This window comes from Mesoplodon mirus (assembly GCF_964341445.2).
Source record: "Mesoplodon mirus genome assembly, chromosome: 15".
Taxonomy (NCBI): Eukaryota; Metazoa; Chordata; class Mammalia; order Artiodactyla; family Ziphiidae; genus Mesoplodon; species Mesoplodon mirus.
In genome coordinates this window covers 42,315,543-42,330,277 of record NC_138991.1, presented here as the reverse complement: position 1 = coordinate 42,330,277, position 14,735 = coordinate 42,315,543, and the positions used below count along the sequence as shown (strand labels likewise).

Genomic DNA, 14,735 nt, shown 5'->3' with positions numbered 1-14,735 from the left:
GAAGAGAGTATTTTTAAGTGGTATGTGTAAGCAAGCATCTCAACAAATTCTTCCTCAGAGTAAGGAAAATACCAGGGGAGCTCCTATATTCTTATTCACTTCTTCTCTTTACTAACTTTGTATTCCTGAATGTTTTAATCATGATATTAGAGCCTTGGTCGATTTTCCATGATGAAAGAGAGTGTTTGCAGTAAAATTTATCAAATGCTTTTTGTCTATTGAGATTATTATATGATTTTTTCTTTCATTCTATTAATGTGATGACACATTGATTTGCATATATTGAATCATCCTTGCGTCCCGAATGTAAATTCCTCTTGCTCATGGTGAATGGTCCTTTTAATATGCTGCTGAATTTGGTTTGCTAGTAATATTTTTTAAAATAAATCTATTTATTTATTTATTTATTTTGGCTGCGTTGGGTCTTCGTTGCTGCACGCAGGCTTTCTCTGGTTGCGGCGAGCGGGGCTACTCTTCATTGCGGTGCGCGGGCTTCTCATCGTGGTGGCTTCTCTTGTAGCGGAGCATAGGCTCTAGGCACACGGGCTTCAGTAGTTGCAGTACACGGGCTCAGTAGTTGTGGCTTGTGGGCTCTAGAGCTCAGGCTCAGTAGTTGTGGTGTACGGGCTTAGTTGCTCTGTGGCATGTGGGATCTTCCCAGACCAGGGCTCGAAACTGTGTCCCCTGAATTGGCAGGTGGATTCTTAACCACTGTGCCACCAGGGAAGTCCCTGCTAGTAATATTTTATTGACAGTTTTTGCATCTGTATTCATCAGGGTATTGGCCTGTAATTTTCTTTTCTGGTAGTGTCCTTTTTTGGCTTTGGTATCAGGATCATGCTGGCCTCATAAGATGAGTTTGGCCTCTTCAAATTTTTTGGAAGACTTTGAGAAAGATTAGCACAAAATTAACCATTTTAAAGGATACAGTGTACATTTAGGGTACTTGCAGTGTTGTGCAATCATCATCTCTCTCCAGTTCCAAAACATTTTGATTACCCCCAAAGGAGATACTGTACCGATTAAGCAATCACTTCTCATTGCCAGCTCCCCCAGCCCCTGGCAACCACAAACCTACTTTCTGTCTCTATGGATCTGTCTGTTCTGGAACTCTCGTATAAATGTGATCTTTTGTGTCTGGCATTTTTCACTTAGCATAATGTATTCAAGGTTCATCCATGTTGTAGCATGTATCAGTACTTCATTCCTTTTTATGGCTGAATAATATTCCACTGTATGGATATACTGTGTTTTGTGTATCCATTCATCAGTTAATGGGCATTGAGTTGTTTCCATCTTTTGGCTATTGTGAATAGTGCTGCTGTGAACAAGTACTTGTACTTTCTTGAATACCTCTTTTCAAATATTTGGGGTATATACCTAGGACTGGAATTGCTGAGTCATATGGTAATTCCATGTTTAACTTTTTGAGGAACCAAAAAATTGTTTTCCTCAGCAGCTGCTCCATTCTACCCACCAGCAGTATACAGGGGTTCCAGTATCTCCGCATCCTCGCCAACATTTGTTATTTTCTTTTTTTAAAAAAAAGTTATAGCCATGGAATCTATAAAAATATAATTTATTAAAAGGTATATTATTTATTTTATTGAGGTATAATTGACATATCATTTTAGGTGTACAATGCATTGATTTGATATTTGTATATAGTGCAAAATGATCACCATAATAAGTCCAGTTAACATCCATCACCATACATAGGTATACAAAATTTCTTTTCTTTTTTTTTGTTTGTTTGTTTTTGTGGTACGCGGGCCTCTCACCGTTGCGGCCTCTCCCGTTGCGGAGCACAGGCTCTGGATGCGCAGGCTCAGCGGCCATGGCTCATGGGCCCAGCCGCTCTGCGGCACGTGGGATTTTCCCGGACTGGGGCACGAACCCGTGTCCCCTGCATCGGCAGGCGGACTCTCAACCACTGTGCCACCAGGGAATCCCCAAAATTTCTTTTCTTGTGATGAGAACTTTCAAGATCCACTTACCTAGTAGCTACTTGCAAATATACAGTACAGTATTCTTAACTATAGTCACCATACTATACATTATATCCCCAGGGCTTATTCATTTTATAACTGGAAATTTGTACCTTTTGACTCTCTTTACCAGTTTTGCCCACTCCCTCCCTGAGGTAACCACCAATCTGTTCTCTATATCCATGAGCTCAGTTTTTTTGTTCATTTGTTATTTGTTGTTTTTTTAGGTCCCACATATAAGTGAGATCATACAGTATTTATCTTTTTCTGTGTGACTTATTTCATTTAGCATAATGCCCTCAAGGTCCATCCACGTTGTTGCAAATGGCAAGCTTTCATTCTTTTTTATGGCTGCATAATGTTCTATTATATATATATATAACACACACACACACACACACACACACACCCCCCACCCCCCCAGCACATTTCCTTTATCCATTCACCAATTGATGGACATTTAGGTTGTTTCCATGCCTTGGCTATTGTAAATAATGCTACAGTGAACATAATACGCATCTTTTCCAGTTAGTGTTTTTGTTTTCTTTGGATAAATACCCAGTAGTGGAATTGCTGGATCATGTGGTAGCTTTATTTTTTATTTTTTATTTTTTTGTGGTACGCGGGCCTCTCACTGTTGTGGCCTCTCCCGTTGTGGAGCACAGGCTCTGGATGCGCAGGCTCAGCGGCCATGGCTCACGGGCCCAGCCGCTCCGCGGCATGTGGGATCTTCCCGGACCAGGGCACGAACCCATGTCCCCTGCATCGGCAGGCAGACTCTCAACCACTGCGCCACCAGGGAAGCCCAGTAACTCTATTTTTAGTTGTTTGAGGAACCTCCATACTGTTTGCCATAGTGGCTGCACCAATTAACATTCCCACCAACAATGTACAAGGGTTCTCTTTTCTCCACATCCTCACCAACGCTTATTTCTTGTCTTTTTGACAGCCACTCTAACAGATATGAGGTGTTATCTCATTGTGGTTTTGATTTACATTTCCCTGATGACTAGTGATGTTGAATACCTTTTCATGTACTTGTTAGCCATCTGTGTCTTCTTTGGAAAAATGTCTATTTAGTTTCTCTGCCCATTTTTAAAATCAGATTGTTTGTTTTTTTGCTGTTGCGTTGTATGAGTTCTTTATATATTTTGGGTATTAACCCCTTATCAGATATATGACTTGCAAATATTTTCTCCTATTCAGTAGGTTGCCTTTTCATTTTGTTGATGGTTCCTTTTGCCCTGCAGCAGCTTTTTAGTTTGATGTAATCCTACTTGTTTATTTTTGTTTTTGTTGCCTTTGCTTTTGGTGTTAAATCCAAAAAATCATTGCCTAGACTAATGTCAAGGAGCTTACTGCCTATGTTTTCTTCTAGGAGTATTATGGTTTCAGTTCTTACATTCAGGTCTTTAATCCATTTTGAGTTAATTTTTGTGTATGGTGTATATAGTGGTCTAGTTTCATTCTTTTGATGTGGCTGTCCAGTTTTCCCAGCACCATTTATTGAAGAGATTATCCTTTCCCCACTTTATATTCTTGGCTCCTTTATCATAAATTTCCCCTATATATGTGGATTTATTTCTGAGCTCTCTATTCTGTTCAGTTGAGCTATGTGTCTCTTTTTATGCCACTGCCATACTGATTTGAATGCTGTAGCTTTGTAGTATAGTTGAAAATCAGACTGTGATGCCTCCAGCTTTGTTCTTCTTTCTCGACATTGCTTTGGCTCTTCGGGGTCTTTTGTGATTTCACAAAAATTTTAGGATTGTTGTTCTATTTCTACTTTATCTCACCCCAGTTTTTAAAATTTTTTCTGACCTGTGATTTGTTTTTTGTTGGGGGAGGAGAGAATTGGTCAAAAGCAGTGATTTTCAAACTTTTTGATACCAGAACCCCTTTATATCTTTAATAATTATTGAATACCCCTAAAAGGTTTTGTTTGTGTGGGTTATATCTTTGTGGGGTTTATTTATTTAAACATTTATTTATTTTAAAAATTTTTGGCCGTGTTGTGTCTTCGTTGCTGTGCGCGGGCTTTCTCTAGCTGTGGTGAGCAGGGGCTACTCTTCATTGTGGTGTGTGGGCTTCTCATTGTGGTGGCTTCTCTTTGTTGCAGAACACGGGCTTCAGTAGTTGTGGTGCATGGGCTCAGTGGTTGTGGCTAACGGGCTCTAGAGTGCAGGCTCAGTAGTTGTGGCACACGGGCTTAGTTGCTCCGCGGCATGTGGGATCTTTCCGGTCCAGGGATTGAACCCATGTCCCCTGCGTTGGCAGGCAGATTCTTCACCACTGTGCCACCAGGGAAGCCCCTATACCTTTGGTATTTACTGTATTAGAAGTTACAAACTGAGAAATTATTTAAATATGTATTCGTTCATTGAAACGTAATAAACCCATTACATGTTAACAAAATATTTTCATGAATAATAACTTTTTCCAAATACACACACACACAAAATAGTGGAAAGACTTGCCTAGTTTCTCTTATTGCAAATCTCTTTAAAGCCTGCCATAAGATAAGACTGTTGGATTCTCACATCAGCTCCTATATTCAGTCTATTGCATTATCACATGTGATGCATGCAGCCTTTGGAAAACTCCCCTATACACTTATGAGAGAATGATAATGAATGAGGCAAATAATGTCTTAGATTTATCCTCAGGGACCTAGGATACCCAAGTTGGAGAGCAATTGGTTTTAAGATTTGTTGTTTCTGGCAAAATTAGGAGTGTTTAGAAACCTTTCAACAATTTCTCATAATACCTAAGGAAGAGGTATGGGTTGTTTATGCACCCAAATACAGAATATCCAAGGAAGTTACTATTTGGGTCAAAGATGAACCTGTTTTTAGAGTCATAGATTAAAGAGAAGTTCTCATTTGCATAATCACTTCATTGATGTTATTCAATACTATACTGAAGCAAAATGAACATCTGTATAAGTAGTACTTTTTTTTTTTTAATAAATTTATTTATTTAATTTATTTATTTTTGGCTGCATTGGGTCTTCGTTGCTGCACGTGGGCTTTCTCTAGTTGTGGCGAGCGGGGGCTACTCTTTGTTGCGGTGCGCGGGCTTCTCATTGCGGTGGTTCCTCTTGTTGCGGAACGTGGGCTCTAGGCGCGCGGGTTTCAGTAGCTGCAGCACACAGGCTCAGTAGTTGTGGCTCGCGGGCTCTAGAGCGCAGGCTCAGTAGTTGTGGCGCATGGGCTTAGTTGCTCCACGGCATGTGGGATCTTCCCGGACCAGGGCTGGAACCTGTGTCCCCTGCATTGGGAGGCGGATTCTCAACAATTGAGCCACCAGGGAAGCCCTAAGTAGTACTTTAAGAAAACATTTCTTTTTGCTCCGTTGGTTCATATCCCATTTTGTTCCGTAAAGTACTTGGGGCAACTCTGGAGATAAGTAGTATAATAGAGTTTTGGATATAGGTGGGACAAGGAGAAAAAGGTTAGAAACTAAGATAAAGCCAAGCGTAAAGTTAGCACATAAAATTTATTTCATACACTTTTGTATAGCTTTTAGAAGTGCGAGAAAACTACAGTATTTTCAAATGTTCCAACTTGAAAAAAAAGATTCACTAAGGGTTTTTAATTACTTACACCATCCTTAGCAATTGTGAAGTATAGTGTCATTTATGAAAATCTGCTCTTATTCACCTTTCCTAGGAAAATAATCCTATGTAATGCCAGTCTACTTTGCTAGTGATTTCACTTGCTAACAGTTATTCCATCAGCCTTATCAAAGTTTATTAAGCGTTATTCAACTTTATTAATTGTATTTATCAAGAAATTAAGCTATTATTCTGTTTGGTTGAAAATGCTGGAATGGTAACTGCATTTTATAACTTAATGCAACATGAGAGAAAGAGCACAGCACTGCGATCCAGGAGACCAGAGATCTAGTTTTGGTTCCGAGACTGGATTCCTACAAGCCTAGGCAGCCACATGCATCTTGCTCATGGGTGGAGAGGAGTGTGGATTGCTGGAAAGTGACTAACAATTTAATTTGGGAGATGGAAGCACTCTATAGAATGTTGAGGTGTTTTTTTGTTTGTTTTTTTATGAAAGGTACTTAACATTCTCACTTCACACTCCTGGAATTACTTCACACTCCAGAATTACTGTACTACTGTACCAGGAATAGTACCAGGATTATAATTTGTATACCAGGGTTACTCAGGTGCATGTATTTGTCAAAATTATACAGTTAAGATTTGTGCACTAAATGTATGTACATTTTACCTTAAAAAAATCTAAAAATAATCATCAGGTGGTTGGGGGTAGAGGTGGAAATAAAACAAGAAAGGCACAATTTTCAAAACTGGGTGATAGGGACCTGAGGTTATTACACTGTTCTTTTCACTTTATGTATATACATTTGAAGCTTTCCATGTCAAAATGTTTGTATTTTTTTTTAAGCAACATTTGGTCTACCATATTAGAAGGTCAAAAGATAGCATTTAAAACTGATAAATCAAGAAATAGCAGTGTAAGCATATTATTTAGAAACATGGAAGTAAATAGAAGGGAAAAACAGTTAAAAGGCATCAAAGTCGTTGCCTATGGGGATCAGAGCTGACTGTGGAGAGGCCTGGAGTAGGAAATATCTCTATTTTGTTTTATAAGGCTTTTAGTGTTACTTGATTTTTAAACCTTATGCATGTATTACTTTGATAAAATGATGCAGTCATTCTATGGATTACTGCTTTGCTTTCAAGGAAAATATCCACATGATCATATGTGAATAATTAGGCATAGACCAATGCTTAGAATATAAAAATTATGTTTATGTATGATAATTCTGGCACTATGCCCAGTTATTTCCATTGCCAAAGTTGGTGATTTACATTTGAATTCCTACTTAAGATGAGTAGGGCTTCAAAGTGTGATTGCATAGTTTGTCCCTGCCCTCCTGCAGTTCGGTCTTCACACAATAGTCAAGAGTGATCATAAATAAACTTATATTACTCTCCTGTTTAAAAGCCACTGACTGCCTTCCCATTGCAGTTAGAATAGAATTCAAACTCTTCATCATGGCCTACAAACAAGGCTATAAATTATATAAATGATGGAACGGTGCCTCATTCTCTTGCCACTGTCCCTCATCAGTGTCAGCCTTGATGGTCTTTTACACACTCATAGCTCTTTCCAGGCCTTTGTACTTGCCATTCCTGAGATTGGCTGCTTCCGGATTTCATTCAGGATTTAATTCCTGAAAAAGGCCTTCCCTGACCATCTAGCTGGAGTAGCTCTTCCATGCCTTCTCCATCTAGAGCAGTGGTGCCAAGTGTGGTCCTCAGACCAGAAGCATGAGCATCACGTGGGAGCGTTTTGTTTTGTTTGGAAATGCAGTCCTCTACCCCACCACAGACCAGCTGCAGTAAAATCTGCATTTTAACAAAACTCCAAGGTGATTGCATGCAGTTTAAAATTTTCAAAAGCTCTGATCTAGAATAACCCACCTTCTCAACTTTCCTGTGTATCTGTTAATAGTGCATCCATTTCTGAAGATAAGTTAGTTATTTACTTGTCTATTACTTTTCCCTAAATGGAATATGAGCCCCACAAGGGCACTACTTTGACTTGTTCACTCAGGACAAGTCAGCACCTGACCCACTGTCTGCACTTGGAACACACTCAATGAGTATTTGATGTGTAAAAGAATATACAAATATGATCGAGATTATTTTGTGTTCCTTGACGCATATAATTGTATAATAACAATCTTCATGGTTCTCACTTGCTTGTAAAATTGGGTTTATCTCCCAACAACATCATTATGAAGAGATTTCACTCTCTTTCTTAGACACTAAAGTCGTGTGACTAGTAAGGAATCACTTATTTATCCTTATTTTCAGGTAGTTTGTCTTCAGAACCCAAGTTTAGATTTTATTGAGTAATTTGCTACAGACTGAAAACATTTTCTTTTTGGTATTTAAAAAAGCACTTTCATTCAGAGTTAAAGTTATTATCAAAGATTTTTATCCAAAGTAAATGTTAGTTTGATATTTGTATCAAATTTTATTAAATCAGAATTTAATTTTTAATAAGAAAATAAGATTCTGAAAATGTAAAGTCAAATGCAACATTTTCAGTTAAACTGCAAATAAAAACTGATGGGGCAAATAATGTATCAACTTTTTACTCTTGAGATAAGATTCTAGGAAAGACTTTAGTGTCTGATATTCTATCGTACATTTAAAGGTATGTTCCCAGGATATGTTTCCTCATGCATGTCCCGGTCAGGAAGCAACATTATGGTCTATGTACTTTGACTGAAGAAATAGGAGAGCTTACATCAGTGACTTTTAACTGGTGGTGATTTTGCCCCCAGGGGACATTTGGCAATGGCTGACGACATTTTGGGAGGCACAGCTGGCAGGGGGTGGAGGCTACGGTACTGCTGAACATCTTGTAACGCACTGAATAGCCCCCCACCACAAAGAAGCATTTAGCCCAGCATGTCAGTGGTGCTGCTGCTAAGAGACCCTGGCTTAAATAGAAAGAGCCCTTCCTCTGCAAATACTAATGCTGTCAGGAAAAGAGACTATATAGAAACGGGCAATTTAGAGATTCAGATGGGTATGTGGGCATGATATGCTCAGATAATTCTATATTTTTTAAAATAGGAAAACTCAAGTATAGCGTTACTGGTTTTCTTTATTTTACAGATGGGGTCGAGGATTTGGTCTTTTGGGTTCCATTTTTGGAAAGGATGGTGTATTAAACCAGCCAAACAGTGTCTTTGGACTTATATTTTATATACTACAGTTATTACTTGGTAAGTATTTTACAGCAATACAAAAATAAGTTTGTTATATTTCATTTAGTACTTTGTGTCTTTGCCCTGATGTGTGTCTTTATATTAAATAAAAGCATATGTTAGTGATAGAGCCACTGGTTTGTAACACATTTTGGTGTTGTGAAAACTTGGTTCACTAAGATTTTGATGAAGCTCATGCTGAACTTGGTATTTGTTGGTGTTTAATCAGGGATAGCAGCATCCCATGAAGCCTAGAAAAACAAGTCCCATTCAGGGAAATTATTACTCCAAACAGTTTGCCCTGGAAACCTTTTCCCTTATTATTTTGTATACTCTGTAGCTATTTTAAAATATTATGCATTGAGAAAACATTAATGGTATATGATATTCAGTCATAATTCCATTACCTTTACATAGCCACTATTGCCACTGTAGTTTACTTTTTTCACTTAATTTTATGTGAACTCTCTTATATTGTCTATCCTCTTAAGTGTTTTATTATTGTGAACATCAAGGCTTCAGATTTTTTAATATCCTAAATAACACTGCACTGATCAACTTTGTTTAAAGTCCCCTTCTCATACCCCCTTCCCTCTTTGAATTATTTCTGCAAAATAAATATCTAACTGTAGGATGAATGAATCAACAAACAAAGAATTTTTTTGGTATGGATTTTAATAGGTATAACCAAACTGCTTTTCCCTCAGTTGTCAGGTTTCCTCAAAGCTTCATCTACCCTCATTTTTAAAAGTTTTTTCTGTAAAATTTCTAATTCAGTAGTTACATATTAGTAGCCATTATTTTAATTTTACTGTACTTTAATTTACTTTTATTGCCAATTTAGTTATTGGGATCCTGAAAATAGTACACTTCATATTTGTTACAGACATTTTACCCATTCTTTATCCTTTTTAATGTTAGTTTCGTGAGCTTTGATTGTACAAAAGTTTTCATACTTTTAGAGTTAAATCTATCCTTTTTTGTCCTTGCATTTCAATTGTTAATATTTTATCCTGTTATCTGCCAGGTCAGGTCTTCTGTCTAGCTGCAGTAGATTTATTACAAGGCAAATTGTGTATCAATTTTTCTCAATACTCCTGTCATGTTTGCCCAATTCCATATCTGTATATCCTGCAGAAATAGGAAAATTCGCACAAGAATATTCACAGCAGTACAGTTTAAAATAGCAAAAAATTGGAAGTAGCTTAGCAAAACATAATGGTTGAATAAATTAGGTTACAAGCATACTAGAAAATACTATGTAGCCATTGAAGGGAAAAGTAGGTGTGCAAACCCTGGAAGATATAGACATAGTTTAGTAAAAAAAGCAAATTGTGGTATAATAGATGTAGGATAAATATATGTTTATATATATGCATGTAAATGCACAGAAAATGGTGTGGTGGTTGGGGGCTGGGGTTGAGACCTTCATTTTTTATTCCATTTAATTGTTTTGTTTGGATTTCCGAAGAATATCAAGTATAAGCCCATATTAAAATAACCTAAGAAAAGCTTTGACTATGTTAATTCTTGGAGATAGGGGTTGAACAAATTTCTGTTTACAATATTTAATTTGTTAATTTCATTATATACACATTTTAAATCATGTGTATCATATGCATCTTTATAAATTTATTTTAAAATTTATTTTTATTTATTTATTTTTGGCTGCGTTGGGCCTTCATTGCTGTGCGCGGGCTTTCTCTAGTTGTGGCGAGCGGGGGCCACTTTTAGTTGCGGTGCGTAGACTTCTCATTGTGGTGGCTTCTTTTGTTGGGGAGCACGGGCTCTAGGCATGCGGGCTTCAGTAGTTGTGGCTTGTGGGCTCTAGAGCGCAGGCTCAGTAGTTGTGGCGCACAGGCTTAGTTGCTCCGCGGCATGTGGGATCTTCCCGGACCAGGGCTCTAACCTGTGTCCCCTGCAGTGGCAGGTGGATTCTTAACCACTGTGCCACCAGGGAAGTCCCCATATGTATCTTTTCTATTCACATTTTATGCATTCACATGCATTTTTAGTGTCAGTGTCTTTACCACTGTGGCACATTTGAACTCCTCAAACATAGTTTTCCAGAGCACATCATCTTCACTTCCTTCTAAGTTGTTCAAGATACAGCCCTTTTTGGTTTTGTTTTGTTTTTTGTTTTCGGCTGCGCCTCTCGACTTGCGGGATCTTAGTTCCCTGACCAGGGATCAAACCCAGGTCACCGCAGTGAAAGCGCCGAGTCCTAACCACTGGACCGCCAAGGAATTCCCATCCTATCAGCTCTTTTCATCTGCACAACAGTCTTCAGAGGCAGTCATGATTATCATCACAGTTTTACAGTTAAGGAAAAGAGTTGCAGAGAGAGAGTAAATAACTCGCCCATATCATTTTGAAATTAACTTTCTTAGATAAAATTAAGGTGACAGCACTATTTTTTTTTTTTTTTTCAGTTTTTGGCCATGCGACACGGCATGTGGGACCTTAGTTAGTTCCCCAACTGGCGGTTGAACCCGCACCCCCTGCAGTGGAAGTGCAGAGTCTTAACCACTGGACTGCCAGGGAAGTCCCTGACAGCATTAATTTCTGAGGTTTTAAATGTTAGCATAGATGAGGTCAGCAAACTATGTTTTTTAGTAAAGGGCCAGATAGGAAATAATTTAGGCTTTTCTGACTGTTGCAACTGCTCAACTCTGCCACTCTAGTGCAGAAGCAGCCATGGACATTACATACATGAATAAGTGTGGCTGGGTTACGATAAATCTTTATTTACAAAAGCAGGTGGCATAAGTAATGCAACAGCATCTTAAAGAGCCTTGTTAAAGCATCATATTCTCTAGTACTGACTGGTGTTGGGGCAAGTCGGCCCCCATGGCCAAGCTGCAGCCCACAGGCAACTTCTCATTCTACTTGCAGCGGGGATTTCAGCTTCTTAATTAACCTCTTCAAACCACTACCACCTATTCTTATTTTTTCCTGTTTCTGTGATCCTTATCCATTACTTGCCGGGTAGGAGGGTATAGGTAGTTTAATATGCTCTGCTGTCTCCTCTGTCCTTGAAAATAAATGCACATGTTCTCAATACTGTTGGCTACAGGAAATTACAAAACAATACATGTGAAGATGTCAGATAGCATCAAGAATTCAGGCAAGCCTTTGTCTTGAGAACCAAGCTTAGCACACATAACTGCCTTTTTCTTGATCTGGTTTGACCTACATGTGGCCAACTGGCCAAATGCGGTTTCCGTTATGCCCCAGGGTGAGCCCTTTCTGAAATGTTTATCTTTTTTTTTTTCTTCAGCAGCATGTTGGTGTAATCATCTCTCATTATGTTTTTTGGGTTTTTTTTGTCTAAACATGGGAAAGCAAATTTTACTTTCCACAGGTGGGGATTCTACCTGTAGCGAAAAGGCCAGGGGAAGGGTCTCATCAAATGTGTCCTGCTTGGATGAGAAGGTTGGGGTCCTCATGTTATTTTATTCATTAGAGGAGGTAAGGCTGTCAGTTTTACAAATCTGCTCATTGCATAATGTGATTGAGAGACTGCATATTTTCTTTGTGTGCCTTAACTGAGGCTGGTTTATGAAATAAGTTAATATTTCATCTAGAATATTGACAGGTCAAAAATATTGCAGCTATAAAACTGGTATCCTATGTGCAGAGTCAACCTGCATAATCTTAACAAAATAGACCTGTAGTTTTTGTCCTCCAATTTCAGAATGTTTTGTTGTAAGATCAGTATTTCAACACTGCAGCAAATCACAAAATGTTACCTTTTAACTCAGAAACTCTCTCTCCAGTGTCAAGGTCTGATTGAGCCAAGTGTCTCTTTCTCTTGCAGGCCTGACAGCAAGTGCAGTTGCAGCTTTAATCCTCATGACATCCTCCATCATGTCTGTAGTGGGGTCTTTGTACCTGGCCTACATCCTGTACTTTGTGCTGAAGGAGTTTTGCATAATCTGCGTCATCACATACGTGCTAAACTTCATTCTTCTTATCATCAACTACAAACGACTAGTTTACTTGAATGAGGCCTGGAAACGGCAACTGCAGCCCAAGCAGGACTAACCACCTGACGAACTCTTAACTGACAGTCTGAAGTCCCTTTTTCCATTAAGTTTATTTTGCAGCAGTTTGGTTGTTGTTGTTGTTTTTTTTTTTTTTAATTCTTCACAACAGACACTTTCCCTAAGAATCTTAAACTGATTTTTTAAAATCCTGTAAATTAGAAGGAGCTCTAGCTATTTTCTGTGTCAATCTTCATTTTAAATATGGATACAAAAAAAAAAAAAAAAAAAAAAGAGGATACGCCGAGCCAATCAAAGACAAGCTTTAACTTTACTTTGGAGATGTTTCTGAAATAATAAATATAGCCCTAGCCTCCTTCCCTCAATTGTAAAGTGAGCAACCATTGCTAGTAATTCTCTAATGTGTATAAATTATATTTCAGCTATAACAAATGTGATCATGACATGAAAATATTTTAGAATAGATACTGTATTAAATATTGCCATGTTTACAATATGTAATGTTTTTAGCTGATGGATTTAAACATGTAGATTCAACTAGAATCCATTCATGTGATATTTGTAAATAAAGGTAGAAATATTGGATCCATCCCTGCAGAACTTACTGTACAGTTTAGTTGAAGTGTAGCAATGAAGAAATGTCAGCTCAACGTTGACTGAAGAAATAGTGAAAATAGTAAGTCCATACAGAGCATCTTGTGAAAAGCACTGAGAGCTGTGGGTCTAGCATTGACAGCAAAAATAATAGGGTGATTGGTTCCCTTTCATCTCCTTCCTCTGAAAGGAGGAAACTAAATTTGGACATTCAAGTCAAGCTTGTACCTAGTCATAAAACTGGATCAATTATAACCTTACAGAATGAGTCATGTGACCAGACTTTCAAAGTCCAAGGCCTTCAGGATACTAAAGATGGGAAAATGGGTAGATTTCTTTGGAGAAAAGCTGGAAATATTAATATGGCATTTTTAGGTAAAATCTCTTACAACAGTTGAATTTTCATGCAGATAATTTTCCTTAACATTGGTGCCAGTCAACCAAACAGTATTGACTTTGAAATCATCAGTATAAGCGCAGTCGCTCCAGAGTAGGATTGCTCTTGAGTAGCTCTGTAGTGTTTTCCCTGTTTCTTTCTACACTAATTAACCAGATGTCTAGTTTAATTTTTTAGAGTCAGATACTGGATTTGTAAACTTTAGGGCTGACATGCTGCTCAGTTTGCTTAACTGAGAGAGGAGTACTAAAGGTAGAAATATCTCAAGGTGAAATACAGTACTCTTTCTAATAACTACCCAAATGCAGAGTTTTTGAAAGTGATCTGAATAAACCCAAATGAAATAGTGACAGTATGTTTCTATGGTTAACATCTTATATCAGATTGTTAAAAAGTGCCTTCTGTCTTAAATCTCAAACCAAATATTTTGTGTGTTGAACTTGGGCAGAAGTGTCCTTCCTTCCTTTCTTAGCATGAAGTAGAAAACTTGCATTCTATAGAAAGGTTCTATATGATCATTTTATTCCTTAGATTGAGAAGTAGTAGCCATGTTTTTGCTTCTAATTCCATTCATCATTATGTTAAAAAGAGACCGGTAACTTTTGAGTGCTTTATTTGCCTTCTTTTGAAGGGAGGGGACAGGCTCTGCTCTGTAAACTGTAACGTGCAGAGTCAGCAACTGTTCAGCAGTTTCCAACTAACTGTCGTAATTGATGCAATGTATTCTTCTGGCCCAAGGCAGGTATAAAATCTGAGTTGTAATGTACTTTCAACCAGTTTAAACCAGTTTTGTAAAAGATAGCTTAATTCAGATTTCATCAAGGCTTATGTTCTCCCAAGAATGTGAATATTTCAATGCCTGTTTTATCTATGTATTGTTCTTGTTTCTATAGTTAAAGAACTCTAGAAAGCATTGATTAGATGTCTGATATTTATGGAGAAACAAGTGCTAATGCTGGAAAACCGTGCAACGAGGTCGTC

The 14,735-nt window shown here is 38.0% G+C and overlaps 2 protein-coding genes across 3 annotated transcripts in view; one reads left to right on the top strand and one right to left on the bottom strand.

The window, feature by feature from the left end:
* Positions 1–14,104, top strand: part of VKORC1L1 (vitamin K epoxide reductase complex subunit 1 like 1) — a 58,468-nt gene extending 44,364 nt beyond the window's left edge. The window contains exons 2-3 of one of the 2 annotated variants that reach the window (XM_082645149.1): positions 8,665–8,774; positions 12,577–14,104. In XM_082645149.1, the coding sequence (XP_082501275.1) occupies positions 8,665–8,774; positions 12,577–12,803 (337 nt within the window). In that variant the 3' untranslated portion in view covers positions 12,804–14,104. The remainder of the gene's footprint in view (positions 1–8,664; positions 8,775–12,576) is intronic. The other variant, XM_082645150.1, reaches the window with a different exon arrangement.
* Positions 1–14,735, bottom strand: part of SEPTIN14 (septin 14) — a gene marked incomplete at both ends in the record, with an annotated part of 568,759 nt that overhangs the window by 323,481 nt on the left and 230,543 nt on the right. The window lies entirely within an intron of this gene.